Source organism: Camelus ferus, chromosome 14, assembly GCF_009834535.1.
Source record: "Camelus ferus isolate YT-003-E chromosome 14, BCGSAC_Cfer_1.0, whole genome shotgun sequence".
In the NCBI taxonomy this organism is placed as follows: domain Eukaryota; kingdom Metazoa; phylum Chordata; class Mammalia; order Artiodactyla; family Camelidae; genus Camelus; species Camelus ferus.
In genome coordinates this window covers 7,378,510-7,395,164 of record NC_045709.1, presented here as the reverse complement: position 1 = coordinate 7,395,164, position 16,655 = coordinate 7,378,510, and the positions used below count along the sequence as shown (strand labels likewise).

At 33.5% G+C, this 16,655-nt stretch overlaps 1 protein-coding gene across 1 annotated transcript in view; it reads right to left on the bottom strand.

The window, feature by feature from the left end:
* Positions 1-666: 666 nt before the first annotated feature.
* Positions 667-16,655, bottom strand: part of LRRC63 (leucine rich repeat containing 63) — a 33,118-nt gene continuing 17,129 nt past the window's right edge. The window contains exons 5-9 of the mRNA XM_006187369.2: positions 13,516-13,614; positions 8,661-8,797; positions 6,848-6,931; positions 4,998-5,237; positions 667-853 (exon numbers count right to left, since the gene is read on the bottom strand). Coding sequence (XP_006187431.1) covers positions 667-853; positions 4,998-5,237; positions 6,848-6,931; positions 8,661-8,797; positions 13,516-13,614 — 747 coding nt within the window. The remainder of the gene's footprint in view (positions 854-4,997; positions 5,238-6,847; positions 6,932-8,660; positions 8,798-13,515; positions 13,615-16,655) is intronic.

Sequence of the window (16,655 nt, the reverse complement as noted above, 5' to 3'; positions counted from 1 at the left end):
GTGTGCATGTGTTGCTTTGTTAACATAATTTTCTAAGTTTTACTTCATTTTCTTGACAGCCTATCACTGAAAGCCTTTTGAATGCTGGCAGTAGCCTGTGGAATCAGGCTTTGTGAGATGACCAGCAAGATAACAGAGATTGTACCAATTTCCTAAGAGCCTGGGTAATGAATTCAAACAACTAAATATAGTACTGGAATTCATCTTTTATTCCCCAAAGCAATCCACAATTGAGATGGTTGGCACTGGAGAGATTTCCACAGAAATGCACAAAAGTTGAGAACTTGGGTACATGACTTTAAATCCATATGAGGCGCAAACCCCACTGATGACTTTGAAATACTGTCTTATCCCTTAGAATGGATGGCAAAAAGGCCAATTGTAAGATAAATTCTTTTGCATTTTTCTTTTTATAGTAAACATTCTCTGAAAGAAATTTTCTAGCCCTTCTTTTAAATCCAAAGAGTTTTGCTAATCCTTCTTAGGTAAGTATTCTGCAAAAATTTGCTATCACAAACTTTCATAAGGATTACAAAGAGGATTCACACAAGAAGACATGTCTTCACAGAACCTGTATTCTCAAAGAAATGAAAGATTATGCACGGAAACTTTAATGGCTTTTAAAGTGGGACTCATAAATCATTGTATAATTCATCGACTTGGGATTTAGAGATGTTCTTTACCAGAAACACTAGCTGAAGCAACACTACTTTCCTTTACTTTTCTATAGCAGGAGGAGGAACAGACATGATATAGAACAGGAAGCTGTGTTGCTCCAAAAATATTACAGGATCGGATGATGCAAAAACCTTCACCAAACTTTGGACCACGGCACCATTCACATCTGGTCGTGCTGCAATGAAGGAACATCAGAGCTACTAAAGGAAAGACATTTTGCTTGATGCTAAGCAAAAGACTCAAAGTAGCACAAAATATGGCCTTTATAATCATTGCTCTTACCATCTGAGGAGCGAAGACATCCACAAGTGAAAAATTAAATGCTAAAAAATAAATATGTGTGTATTAAAAAAATCTTAGTTTCTAAAACAAACAAACAAATAGATAGATCCATAGTAAGAAAACACTCTAAGGACAAATCCCAAACAGGAAACAGTAATTATCCTTGGACCTATTATCCTATGTGATCACAGAGAATTTTAAACTTCTTCATAAAATGTTTTTCTATATTTTCCAAATTTTCTATAATAAATATGTATTTTTATAACTCAAAACAAATATATCATTTTAGAAATAAAAGGACTATTGTAACCTAGTGTAGGACTAGTGTCCATATATATATATTAAATGCTAACAAATCAGTTTTAAAAAAAGACATCAGCCCATTAGTACATTAACATTAGCACATGAACAGACTATACAGAGGAGAGGAAACTTAAATGTCCAGAGAATACTGAGAAGAAAAGCTTCTCAATTTCACTAGTAATAAGGGAATACAAAACAAAATAGCAAAGAAATACCATTTCATAAATCATCACATGGGCAAAGTGTGAAAATCTGACTGTACAAAGTTTGGTGAGGATGAGAATCATCAGGGACCCTCATACTTTCTTGGTGAGGTATAAATTGGTGTAATGACTTTAGAGAGCAATTTGGCAATTTCTTGTTGAAGATGCACATACTCAATGACTTAGAAACACTGGCATATTTGTATAAAGACATAGACTTTAAAATGGTATGGCAGACTTCTTGGTAGTAGTGAAATTGGAAACAATTCAAATGTCCACCAGCAAGAGAAAGGATAAATAGATTATGAGATATTCATTCCAAAGAAAATCATACTAGAGAAAATGGACTAGAGCAATATAAGTCAATGTGGAGATATCAGAAGAGAAAAAGCAAAAGGCTGAAAGTGTAAAACAAGTTGCAGAAGGACATACTTTGTGATATTTATGTAAAGCTTAAAACACGAAAAATAATACTACATATTTGTTGGAGGTTTTTTTCTGACACCAGCCAGTTCTCCAACTCTCTACAGACACCAGCTGGGTGTTACTAATATTTAGTTCAGTTCTGACATTAACTACCTGGAGTTAAGGATCAGACTCCACAGACATAAGTGCTCAGTCCCTCAAGATTGCTCTCACTTAAGATGTAGTTTCAAATATTGGGTTCCCAGTTACCCACACTTCTGTCTGACTTGGTTTCAAATTGGGGGTATCCACTCCCCACCCCCAGGTTTGATAATTTGCTGGAACAACTCACCGAACTCAGAAAAATGCTGTAGTTACTATTACAGTTTATAATAAAGGATGCAAGTGGACAGTCAGGAGAAGCGAGGTCTGAAAGGATCTGGAACAGGAGCTTCTGTCCCTGTGGAGTTAGAATGCACCACCCTGCAGGCCTGGAGTGTGTTCACCAACTTGGAAGCTCCCTGAACCCCATTATTTAGGGGGTTTTAGTACATAGGCATGAGAAGTTAAATGACTGGCCATTAATCTCCAGCACTTCTCTCCTAGGAGTTGAAGAGGGTGGAACTGAGAGTTCCAACCTTCCAATCAAAATTGGTCTTTCTGGCTGCTAGCCCAGATCCAGAGGCTACATAACTGCCTTCCCACCCAACAAAGTCACTTTATTTGCATAAACTCATCTACTATTGAAACAACACTCCTGTTACTCAGGAAATTACAAGGGTCTTAGGAGCTCTGTGCCAGGAACTAGGGGCAAAGACCAAATATTTTTTTCTTCTACCACAAGCTTGTTTATAACATACAGATGCAGTGAAAGTAAAACATGGGGGGTTAATACCAGTTAAGGAGAGTGGTTACCTCTGGGGAGGAAGCAAATTAGCCTAGAAAAAGGTCAAAGGAGGCTTTAACTGTATTCATAATGTTTTACTTCAAAAAATAAAGATTTGAAGGAAATATAACAAAATGATAAGATTTGACAAAGCTATGAGATGTTCAATTTTAACTATATTTTTTGTATATTAGTATGATTACATATATATTTCATAATAGAAAAGCAGAGTATGCTGAATTAGTAAATGAATACTCTGTAAAGGAAATCGTCTGGTTACAGTACGTGCCATAACTGAAGCAGGCTGAGCTACAAGTCAAATCTAAGCTTCAGAAGTCAATCTCAGAAACAGTAGAACGATGGTTGCCAGGGGCTGAGGGGAGAAGGAAATGGGGATATGTAGGTCAAAGGGTACAAACTTTCAGTTATAAGATGAATAGGTTTTGAGGATCTAGTGTACAATGTGGTGACTGTAGTTAATAACTTGGTATTATATACTTGAAATTTGCTGAAAGTAAATCTGAAAGTGTTCTCACCACACAAAACAAGAGTTAATTATGTGAGGCGATGGATGTGTTCATTTTATCTTTGTAATCATTTCACAATGCATATGTATATCAAATCATATTGTACAATTTAAATACATACATTTTTGTTAAAGAAAAATACAAAAAACTAATTGAGGCTTTTGAAACAAGCCCCCTCCGGCTGAGAACTGTAAGGAAGAAAAAATATCTTTTTCCTCTACCTATCTTAGGTTCATTGACTGGGGCGGGCCCTGGATATTAAACTTGTCAGTTTAAACTTGTCAAACAGATTAACAAGAGGAAAAACAGCTTAATTATGTACACACACATAGGACCCTCACAAGGAAATGAGACTCAAGGAGGGAGCCAAATGGTTGAGGCTTATATACCATCTTAGGCTAAACAAAGGAAAAGAGAATTTGGGCTTCTGGGCTGAGAAGCCCAGTTATGAGAAGGCAAAGGGTGGAAATATATGGTAAATAAGGGTTGTCTTGTTTTGCAGATAGGAGTCTCTCAGGTGATAAGAGTTGTCTCCTGAAGTAGTTCTCTTCCTCATGTAGAGATACTTTTACAAATGGAAATTTCCTTTACAAAAGGAGAAATTTATATTCTATTTTTAGGTAGTTAAGGGGAGGTAAAGAGCTTTTCCTGCATCTGCTAGATGTCAGTTGCCTTAAACTGAAAATAATCCCCATGTCAAAGAGGCATATTTTGGGAGGCATATTCTGGTACCCTTCAGAAGAAAAAGGGAAAATTCAGAAGGTCCAGTATTTGCTATTATAGTCTCAGAAGAGAAAACACAAACAAATCAAAGACAGAATTTTCAAAGTAATAGTAAAAGAAAATTTCTCAGAATTGAAATGCATGCGTTTCCAGATTGAAAGGATACACCATGTGCCCAACATTGAATTAAAAAAAAAAATCTCACAAAGGCACATCATTGTGAAAACTTAAAACAACTAGAAAAAAAGATTTGAAAAGCTTCCCCCCAAAACACATAGGTTATATATGGAGGATAAGGCATAAGAAAGCTGTAGACCTCAAATACAAAATAGAAAAGTAGAAGATAATGAAGCAATATCTCCAAGATCCTGAAGAAAATTATTGAACCCAGAGTTTTTATACCCAGTCAAATTATCAGTTGAGTCTGTGTGCAGAATAAAGACATATTCAAACATGGATAGTCTTTAAATTTTGCAGGGAGACACTGGAGGGAAGGCTTCACCAAAATAAGGAGGTAAATGAAGAACAAGGTATCCAGTGTGACTACAGTAAAGGAAATTCCAAGATAATAGTGAAGGGAAGTCCTGGACTAACAGTTGTGGGCCAGATCTAGACATCAACTTTTCCAGATTAGGGCACAAAGACACAGGGCTCCAGGATGATAGATTTAAAAAAAGGGGGGGGTGGGTACTGATTGGCTCTATGTTACATAAAATGGCTCCCATGGCCTAAAGAAGAAACCCCAGTGCATTCAGTGGTCTCCAGCAGCTGTTCCCAATCTTCCTCCTCAAACTTACTTTGTGCTACTCTTCATAGACTTTTTATTATGCCTAAAGAGCCAGAAGGAGCAATCTGAAAAACTGCAGGAGTGTTGTGTGTGGTGTGGGGTATGTGTGTACAGTAAATCTATCATCTGGCCCTGTAATAAAGAATATTTTAAATGCTTTAAAACAGTATGTTTTGGTTAAAAGGGCTTAAGAATTTGCTCACCATTTTAGTAACTTTTGAATTTTCTCTGGAATCTCAGTATAATACATATGTAGATTATTCTTTAAAAAGAACAAAGAAGTAAGTTGAGTAAGGCGCTGTGGACTATTCACAGAATTCTCTTTCCAAAGAGTAGGATGAGTGAAATTATTCTCAAATAGGATTTTTCTCAGGGTCAGCTTCAAAATTCCAGGTGGAAAAGTAGTCAGTTCATTCCCGTCAACAATCAGTTTTTTAAGTGATCTGCAAATAAAGGAAACCATAGCTTACAAGGTATTCATGCAATTTATAATATCCAAGTAAAAATCTGTCCCAATGTTCCTGAAAACTGGTATAAAACTTAGTAATAATAAAATACGTGTTAAGTATTTCCTTAGAATCAAGAGAATTAACTGAAAAAAGCAACCGAACCAATATATTATGCAAATAAATGGATTTGTGTAAATAGTAGAGTTAAAGCACATATTTTGGATCTTTGCAACATGCCATTATTATGGAAAAAAGTAAGCACAAATGTAGAAAGAACAATGAATGTTATGCTACCTAAAATATAGTACAGTTTAATGATACAAAGAAAGAATTTATTTTCCTAGACAAATTAAACATCAGCACTTTTTTTTTTTCAATTCAAGTATTCTAAAGTTCTCAACTATTGGCGGAAGGCAGCAGTGAGGGGAGACAGACCATCATGCTGGGGAAAGTAGCTTTCATCTTGCTTTTATAAAATAGTATAGAAAAATGTGTTTGTTTGTAAGTTTTGGGGGGAAGGAAAGATAGCCTGTAATAGACTGGGAAAGTTCAGTGAAGTTCCAAAATTAACAAGAGAGGAAAAAAGAGAACAAATAGCATCTAGAAAAAAAATCACCGAAAAAAAACCCCCAAAAACCCCCATACAAAAAGGAGAAAGTAAATAAATACTAAATACAAAGTAAAACAGAAGTCACTTAAGTATATCAGTCATAACAAATGTGAACAGGCTGAATTCTCCTATTGAAATATAAAGACTGTTACATGAGAAATTAAGTAATGGTACAAATATTAGAAAAGCAGAAATAAGATGATCTTATTTTACTGAAGATGAAATAATGCTCCTAGAATATCAAAGAAAATATAGTAAAACTCAGAACTAAAATAATTTGATTACATAGCTTGATTTAAATTAATGTGAAGAAGTAAATAGCTTTTCTCTATTCTGTTCTGTCCTCTGTTTCTCTATGCTGACTGGCAATAGGCAGCTAGAAATGAAAATTAGAGGAAATACTACATCCATAGTAGTAACATAACTTTATGTTTTGGGGGGAGAAGGGGCTTAGAATTATATTAAATGATCTTAAAGATCATAATCTAAAGAGAATAGTTAATACACTAATATTGAAAAATAATCTCCCTACTAGTTATTAGAAATAAATTTCTCTGAAGTCATAATTAAAATAATATGGTACTGACCTAGAAGGACAGAGATCAACTTCAGAGACTTTTAAAAAACTAGCGTGAGAAAGAATTGAGGCTAAGCATTAAAGCACTGTGTGTTACTAGCATTTTGTATATATTTATGTATTTCCTCACAATAAATAAATAAAACTGATAAGAACTACCTGGTGCACACACAGATAAATGGGTAAAATCAACTTGTCAACCTATTAGGTGGTCATCCTTTAATAATTAAAGAAAATGTTATGTATTAAAAATACTGTACACCATTCAAATTACATGTTGGTTAACTTTATGCTTCACACATTATGTTTTACGGCTATTAAATAAATGAAAGGACTCAATTTTCTCCATAACAATCATCACCAAATATGCCCTTAAAGGGCATAATGTCTTGTGGGTACTTACTACTTCCAAGATACCTGAGTTTCTGGATTTCATTTGGAATAAAAGCAATGCTATTGTAGGAAATATCAAGTTTCTCAAGATTAAACAAGTAAAATAACCTAAAATGGAAAGAGAAAATGAATTGTAGAAATGATTATATGCTTATCATCATACTGGGTGGGCATAAATAAAGAGTTTAATTCTTGAGTAAATAGGTAAATAAACTATTTTTTGAGATCTTGAAATTTATACATATAGACTTTTCATTATAGATGATATAATTACAGTGAAATTTCCTAAAAATTATTCATCTATCCCTTAAGACTGATTTGAAATATCTGGAGTGGATAAAGCCCCATCTAGAAAAAGCCACCTGAGAAATTCCTAACAGCATTTAGATAAATTTTTTCTTCGTTGCTATCATTAGGTCAGGTCTCTTTGCTCAGGAAATTAGAGTTCTGACAACAGTCTTTAAATACAAAGAATTCAGCACCCTCATTCCTCACTGCATGTGCCCTCTGTGTGAGTTTCCATTGAGTAAACTCTGCAAATGAACATTTTCACATATGTCAGAGCTTGTTTTAAGTCTCCCCTGAGGTAATAAATTAATTCTCATAATAATTATTATGTAATTGTATTATTATTCCTAAAATTCCCATTATGTTTTTCATTCTTGGCTTTAATATGCTATCAGTCTTCCATGGATATACATACATAGCCTATGTTATTTACTTAAAAATATATTGCTGTATTTTAGAAACACTAGTATTTTTGAGAAATAGTTCCTTAAAATTTTGATGATAATCAATAGGTCAAACTAATTTGCCTACTCTCTAAACAATGAACAGTGTTGACTCTTTAGTTATGATCAAGTTTTAGTTGCTTTAGAAATTTTTACATTTTGTTTAAATGACAGTGTGGTTACTCTAATTATGTAATTATGATTATAGATTATCCAGTATGAACTCCTGTTTAGATGTATATATTTCATGTATATATACACACATTGTATTATTAATATATACACACACTTAGAATTGTGTGTGTGTATACACAAATAATTATAGATGTGTGTACACACAGATTAGTATACATATATAAATTGCTTTCTCTGTCCACTGAGAGTGTTTAGAAGCAATATCATCCCAATAGCAATGGGAACATCCAGCACCCAGATCTTGGTTTTTAAATACCATCCTCCAGTAAAAAGGAAACAGATTTTCCTTAGAGATAAGTCTGATTCTAGTATCAAGGGAGGGAATCAAAGCAGTACAATTTATGCTACTGTGGGAAAATATAGATAAGTCAAACAAAAATAAAACCCATAATATAATATCCTTACTCCTTAGTGTTTATTCTTTCTTTTTATACATTTTATGTGTAATGTGTGATGTATATATATGTATTTTTACACAGAAATGATACAACTTTCACATACTTTATAAAAAATGACTGAATAGTTCTACAGTATATGAATGTAGATCTTGTTGGATTGTTGCTTACAAACAATGCTTTGTCAGTGAATTTGATGCACTTCCTTAATTACTATAAAAATCTTTTGCCAAATGTTACTCAGCTATTTAAGAGTCCCTTTGCTTATAACCTTTTGCCCTTAAGCTGCATTCAATTTGTTAAAAATCTAACTGGAAGAGGTATCTTGTTTTGGCATTTGGTTAAGGTTTTGGTTCAAAACTTTCATTAGGAGTTAATTACCATCCATATGTGGGAAAAAAAATCCATGTCTTTTATACCTGAGTATCAACATTCCTGTTGGAGTTTAAAGGATCTTAGATATCATACAGGTAATTGCTTATTTTATAGATTAGGAAATTAGACTATCAACCTTACCCAAGTGGAAGAGTGGTAATCAAATTAAAGGCAATGTTGAAAGTTCTAAGGAACTTAAGTTGTTGAACGTTAGAAGGGATTTCTTTGATAGGATTATTTCTCAGAATCAGTATTTGTAAATTTCTAAGACAAAATATCTGAGGAACAGAAAAGAGAAACATATGAATAGAATAGTGAAGTATGCAAATCCCTATTTGTTACATTTTATTAACCCTTTGAACTAATGCAGTCAAATCAGCATGGTAACACTACTGGCTGTATCATCTATCTCAAAAAATACCTCGGTAAGCCTTCAAAATAACTGACCAGGGTTAATATGTAAGCTATGGTAAGACAGTGCAATTACTGCATTCCATACCCCTGACTCAAGAACGTTCCTTTTCTAAATGGGAAAATCATCCTGATCGATTGAGCACATGGTTTCATAAGAAGTAATTATGCAAAGAATGAGGGAGGCAGGAGATATCTGCAGAATCAGGAAAATAAGTGGAATTAACCTTAGCGATCAGTGGAGTGTCCGGTATCATAACAAGCATGTTTTACTCTGATATCACAGTAATTTTGTATATACTGATTTTTCATATGAAATTTTAAAAACAGAACATACCTTTTAAATCTATGATTGTTGCTTGATTAGCATATTTTACTCTCTACTGAATCTTAATAAGGTCTTATGCTAGCTCTCTTTAACATTAAATGTTTTTGTACCATTAAAAGATTTTAAATTGGTGGAGAAGAGCATGCTCATTCTTGCGATCAGAAAATTTAAGTACTCCAAGTTTGTCTTTCCTTTTCAAGAAGATTGTTTTGCCTATTTGGAATCCCTTGCCGTTCCATAAGAACTTCAGGGTCAGCCTGCCAAATTCATTTTAAAAGGCAGGTTGTAATTTTCATAGAGACATCAATGAATCTATCGATCAGTTGTGAGTATTGCCATCTTAATATTAAGTCTTCAGATCTATGAACATGGGATCTCTTGCCATTGAAGTATGTCCCCTTTAATTTCTTTTAAAAATACTCTAGTTTTCACAGTATAAGTTTGGTGCTTTTGTAAAACTTACTTCTAAATGTTTTATTCTTTTTCATATATATAGAATTCCTTTATTAATTTTATTGTCAGAATGTTTTGTTGCTAATATGTACAAATACAACTGACTTTTGTATATTGATCTTGTATTACCCTGCAACCTTGATGAACTCACTCATTAGTTCTAATAGTTTTTAGCGAATTCCTTAGGATTTCTGTATACAAAACCATATCCTGTACAACTAGAGAGAGTTCAACTCCTTTGTTTTTAATCTGAATGCCTTTTGTTTCTTTTTGTTGCCTACTTTTCTTTGCTAGAAACCCCAGTACAGTGTTGAATACGTAGTGGCAATAGTAGACGTACATCTTCATCTTATTCTTGATCTTAGGAAGACAACCTTTAGTTTTTCATCAGTAAGTGTGATATTAGCTGTGGGTTTCTTGTAGACATCTTTTATCAAGTTGAGGATGCTCCCTTATATTCATAGATGTTGAGTGTTTTGGTCATGAAAGTATGGTGGCTTTTGTAAAGTGCTTTTTCTGGCTCTTTTGAGATAAGTGTATAGTTTTTTTTTTCTCCATCTCTATATTAATATGGTGAATTACATCGATTGATTTTTGTACGTTTAACCAACCTTGCATTCCTGGAATAAATCTCACTTGGTCATGGTGTAAAATCCTCTTATATATATATGTTGCTAAATTTGGTTTATTAGCATTTTGTTAAGGATTTTTGCACTGTGTATTCACAAGAGATATTGTTCTGTAGTTTGCTTTTCTTTCCATATCTTTGTCTAGTTTTGGTATTAGGGTATCACTGGCTTAATAGTTTGAATGAGAATGTTTCCTCTTCTCCCCTATTTTTTGTTAGAGTTTGTAAAGGATTGATGTTAATTCTTTTTAAGATGTTTGGTAGAATTCACTAATGGAGCTATCTGATCCTGGACTTTACTTTGTGGAAAGTTTTCAAATTACTATTAAAACACTTTCTTTTTTTTTTTTTTTAACATTTTTTATTGATTTATAATCATTTTACAATGTTGTGTCAAATTTCAGTGTTCAGCACAATTTTTCAGTCATTCATGGACATATACACACTCATTGGCACATTTTTTTCTCTGTGAGTTATCATAACATTTTGTGTATATTTCCCTGTGCTATACAGTGTAATCTTGTTTATCTATTCTACAATTTTGAAATCCCAGTCTATCCCTTCCCACCCTCCACCCCCCTGGTAACCACAAGTCTGTATTCTCTGTCTGTGAGTCTATTTCTGTCCTGTATTTACGCTTTGTTTTTGTTTGTTTGTTTGTTTTTGTTTTTGTTTTTTAGATTCCACATATAAACCACTTTCTTTATTATAGAACCATTCAGATTTTCTATTTCTTTTCTGAGTCTATTCTTGAGTCTTCCCAGGTATATATCTGTTTCATCTAAGCTATCTGGTTGGTTGGTATTGGTAGTATTATCTTAAAATATTTTTTGTATTTCTATAAGGTTGGTAGTGATGTCCCATCCTTCACTCCTAATTTTAGTAACTTGAGTCTTCCTTTTTACTTGGTTATATATAAGATTAGTCAATTTTGTTGATCTTTTCAAACTAACAGCTTTACATTTTGATTTTTCTCTATTGTTTTTCTATTCCCTATTTCATTCATTTTTATTATCCTCTTATTCTTTCTTTGGATTTAGTTTGCTCTTTTTTTTCCTAGTGACTTAAGATGGGAAGTTAGGTTTTTATTTCTTCCTGTTTAATATAGGAATTTAAAGCTATAAATTTCTCTCTGAGCACTAATGTAGATGCATCTCATAAATTTTGGTATGTTGTATTTTCATTTTTATTTCAAAATATTTTCTAATTTCCCTTTCGATTTCTTCATTGACTTTGTTATTTAAGAGTATGTTGCTTAATTTCCATGTATTTACAAATTTTTTCAGTTATCAATTTCTAATTACATTTTATTGTAGCCCAAAAATATACTTTCTGTGATTTTCAAGTCTTTTAAATTTATTAAGATTATTTTTGTAGACTGACATATGGTCTATCCTGGAAAATGTTCCATGTGAATTTGGGAATTGTGTATTCTGCTAACTATTGGTTGCAGTGTCCCATAAATGTCTGTTAGTTCTTACTGGTTTGTAGTGTTGTTCAAGTCTTCTGTTTCACTCTTGATCTTCTGCCTAGTTGGTCTGTGCATTATTGAAAGTTGGTACTGAACTATCCAATTATTATTGTTAAATTTTCTATTCCTCCCTTCAGTTCTTTCAGTTTTTGCTTCATGTATTCTGGGCTCTATTGGTAAGCACATAAATGTTTATACTTGTTACAGATTCCCGATAGATTGACAAAATGTCCTTCTTTATCTCTAGTAACATTTTTTAATTTAAAATTTGTTTTTGTCTGATACTAGTTTTAAAATTTTACCTGATACTATTGTAGTCACTCCAGGTTTCTTATGGTTGCTATTTGCATGATAGATCCTTTCTTATTCTTTACTTTTAACTTCTTTGTATCTCTTAATCTTAAGTATGTCTCCTTTAGACAGCATATCATTAGAGCTTGTTTTTTAACCCAATCTGACAAACTGTATTTTTTTATGTATTCATATATAATGTTATTATTAACATGGCTGGATTTACATTGCCATTTTACTTATAGTCTCTAAATGTCATGCCATTTTTGTTCCTCCTTTACTACCTTCTTTTGCACCAGCTGGATATTTTCTAGTTTAATGTTTTAATTACTTTAGTGGTTTTTTTTCCACTATATTCTCTTGAGTTATTTTCTTAGCGATTGCTTTAAAGGGTTTAAAATACACCTTAACTTATCAGAATCTGCTCCAGATTTACACTAACTTAATTCCAGACATATGGAAATGTTGTTCCTAAATAGGTCTATTCCTTCTTCTTTTTTTGTACTATAATTGTTACACACAGTACATGCATATGTTACAGAGCTAACAATACATTATTATAATTAATTATTATTGTACATGATTTCATGTCTTTTAAAGAATCTGAGAGAAGAAACTCTTCAGATATAAGAAAAAACTACATAAATATATACTTTGTTATGTTTACATTTCTGCTTCTACGTTTTCCTGTCCTAAATTTTTTCAGTAGACTCTGTCCTCTGCCAAAGTCTACCATCTAGTGAAAATAAAAACACAATATTATGAGAAACTATGGAAAATATATGTTTTCAATACTTTATATTTGAAATAGAAAGCAAATCAACTTGCTAGAAGTCAGTTCTTTAAAAGTCAATATTCTGGAAGTCAGTTCACAAAACAACCAGATACCCTGTGACCAATGAGACAGTGACTAAAGAAACTGAAAACATAATCTGTCCTAATGACTTATAATGACTTGTTTATGTAAATGACATTGAATTTTCTCATCCCATATCTGATTATCCTTCATATGTTTTATTAAGCAGAATATCCTATTTCAGCCTATGATAATGAAAACTTGTTATGACGTCATATTACCTGGTCACTAAACATTGCCTTTAAAGCTTCTGATTAACACTTGGATATAGTACATTTTAGGTTTTATTCAGAATTAGAAAAATAACTAAATAACCTTATATACATTGTACAATTAGGAGAACATATTTGAGAGCCTGACTATAATATAGTCTTTGAAGATTGTATCGTGGGACAGCTAAGAAAAATGTACTGTACTTTTGGTACTTCTGCCTTTAGGGATGCAATACAAAATATATTTACTTTCAAGTAACTCCAGGGTATTGTGTCTATTTAAAAATTATGATAATTATTAATAATAAGAAATTATTATAATATATAATTGTAAAAATGGACTCACTTCTGTGGGAAAGTAAAAGATGTTATTATATGATAAATTAAGATATACCAACTGGGAAGCCAAAGGTGTTAAATCTGGACAATACAGTAGAAAAAAGCCCTAAAAGAAAATGACAAGCAATAAGAAATTAATTATTAACAATGCACAAAATATTTCATATAAGATTGAAAAAAAAGGAGCACATAATCTGAATGACAATGTTTGATATTACTCTAACAAGCCTTCAATAATCTTCTATTCATTTATTTTAGTCTTTCATGATAATTTCTTAAATACATAAAGAAACAAAATAGAAAAACTACAAAATATTTATATATGTAAGAAATATAGTATTATATGTGTGACAGGTATTATTTCAATTAGTAACAGGCAAACATTTATTAAGTGTCCACTACATGCTGAAATAAGTAATTGAAAATATATTATATTTAATTCTCTTTATGCTGTTTTTTTTTCATGTCTCTACTTCTACTTCTCTGTTATCTTTCTAGTAATCTCACATCTGTCCAAAATTCCTTGCTTAAATCTGCCAATTTCTGATTGAGGAAAGTGTGTGTGTTGTTATGGACTAAATGTTTGTTCTTCCAAAATTCATGTGTTGAAGCCCTAATCCCCAGTGTGATGGCACTTAGAAGTGAGGTCTTTGGGAGGTAGTAGAGTTAGATGAGGTCTTAAGGATGGAGCCCTCATGATGGAATTAGTGCCCTTATAAAAAGAGGAGTGGACCAGAGATCTCTTTCTCTCTGCATGTGAAGATACAGCAAAAAGGCAGCTGTGAAAAAGAGCTCTCAAAAGGAACCAAACTGATGCCTTAGTCTCAAACTTCCCAGCCACCAGAACTGTGAGAAATAAATGTTTGTTGTTTAAGCCACTCTGTGGTATTTTGTCCTAGCAGCCAAATTTGACTAAGACATATCTGGTACCCCCAGTATCTTTAATGCTTCTGGGAGGTTGGCACATTTGTTTCTTAAGGCTCATGGAATCAGTTGTGTTCAACTGAATGAACCAAGGCTCTTTAATGCTGGGGGATCAAACCACCACTTGTCATGAAGGGAGGCATGCTACCAGTGCATTAGGTTATGGCATGTGCTGGATACGAATGAGAAGGTTCATGGCTGATGAATCTTACACTGGACAGTGCTGGTTTCAAGACTGACCTCTTGTAAAAGTATTAATATTTGTAAATGTCTGTATGTTGGTAGTAGACAAGCGTAGCTATTCTTTCTTCCTGTCATTAAACATTTTTCTCTTCTCTGCATAACTAGTGGTAAATTATGTGGCAGAAAAGTGTCTGTCACAGTTGCTAATCAGTCCACTTAGAGTGTTCGGATAACTAGATAACTAGTGCTTTTACGTTTTCTTCTGCCTTCCCCCATCTGTTTCATGAATTATCTTCTCACTTCATTCACATCCTGCTAATAGGCAGCTGTCTGCTCCTAAGTCATCCAAATAGAGAAAACTCCCCTGAACAACCTGTCATAAAGAGTAACCTCTCAAACCAGTGCCCCATCAATAGCCCTCTGTCCCCTCCACTTGCTTTATTTATCTTCATAGCCCTATCACCACAGAACAGACTGTGTAGAAATGTCTGTGTGTATATGTGATCACATCCCACTAAAGTATAAGCTCCATGAAATAGGTATTTTTTCTGTTTTGTGCTCTGGTACATTATGAGATACATAGTTTACCACTGGTACACAGCAGGTTATTAATGAATATTGGCTGAGTGAGTGATTATCTGGGACCTTCACATTGTCATGGAATCCCAGGGACCTTCCTGGCTCCCAGGAAGCGCATGAGGCTTCCCAGCATGGGTACCCTGGGTCTCTCTTTCACCATCCCATTATAAAATCTGTTTGCTGTGGTTATCGTGAAAGGGATGTGAAGAACTAAACAACACTAAGAGTGCAGAGGTTTTCTCAATCCCTTGAATTGCTCTAGCAACCTTTAAGCATTTATGCACTGAGTCTGTATTATATTACTCGGTGTGTTTGTTTTGTGTAAATTCTTATTCATATAAAATCTGTTTCTTTAAAAAGCCTATGAGATAGATTAAGAATGATGACGTTTAATTCTTTTACATCACACCCACAGTGCTCAGGAATCTACTCTAGAGTCAAACAGTTTTTTAAATAATATTGATGGCTGTGGAAATAAGTTTTTCTCTTGATTAGCTCCAGTCAACTCTTTAAAAGCTATATTCCTCCATTTAAAGCAGAGATCAGTGAACTATAATCTACCACCTGTTTCTCTAAATAAAGTTTTATTGGGACACAGCCATGCCCATAAGTTTACGTATTGTCTGTGGCTGCCTTTGCCCTACACATCAGAGTTGAGTAGTTGTGACAGAGACCATGTAGCCCTCAAAGCCTAAAATTTTACTATCTAGCCCTTTACAGAAAACCTTGCCAACATTTGATTTAAAGTAATTCACTTCAAAACCAAATAATCTGATTTTCTCACTTCTCCTAATTATCAACAGCCTTGTTTCAAACCAACCCTCCCACTAAAACCAAAAGAGGAAACAAACACAACAAAGGCTTGGGGAATTACCCAGGTAGCTAGGACTTAACAAGCAAAAATTCCAGAAAGATGGGACTCTCAGGGTGATAAACACAACACTCAACACTATTTTTCTCCTGACGTCACTTGCCTAATTCACAGCTGTGGCAGAGAGGCTGTGTAGGACCACAGCCAGTCTCATAGTGTTAGGGAGACAAAAATTGGGATTCAGGGCTTACCAAAGAGGAGGGGCTTCAGACTTGGTATGAGATGCAGCCTTAGGAGAAAAGGTTAAAAGAAAAGCTCTACAAAAATTGAAGCCCAGCACTAAACCTGCTCATTCTGATTGGATTAAGTCCTCTTTGCCTGCCAGAAGCAACAATAAGTTTTTCTGGAAGGTGATAACATCATCTAGGGTCTCAAATTATATCTACAAACACCTATCATACAATCAAAAATAAAAGGACATGCAAAAAGACAATAATTGGACAAAAATCAAGAGAAATGATGGACTATGGAAATAGGCCCTTGGAGAATCCAGATTTTGGATACATCAGATGTGTTTAAAAAAAAAGTTAACTGTGATTAATAGGCTCAATAAATTGAATTATAAGATAAAGAATTTAAAGTAAAAGTTT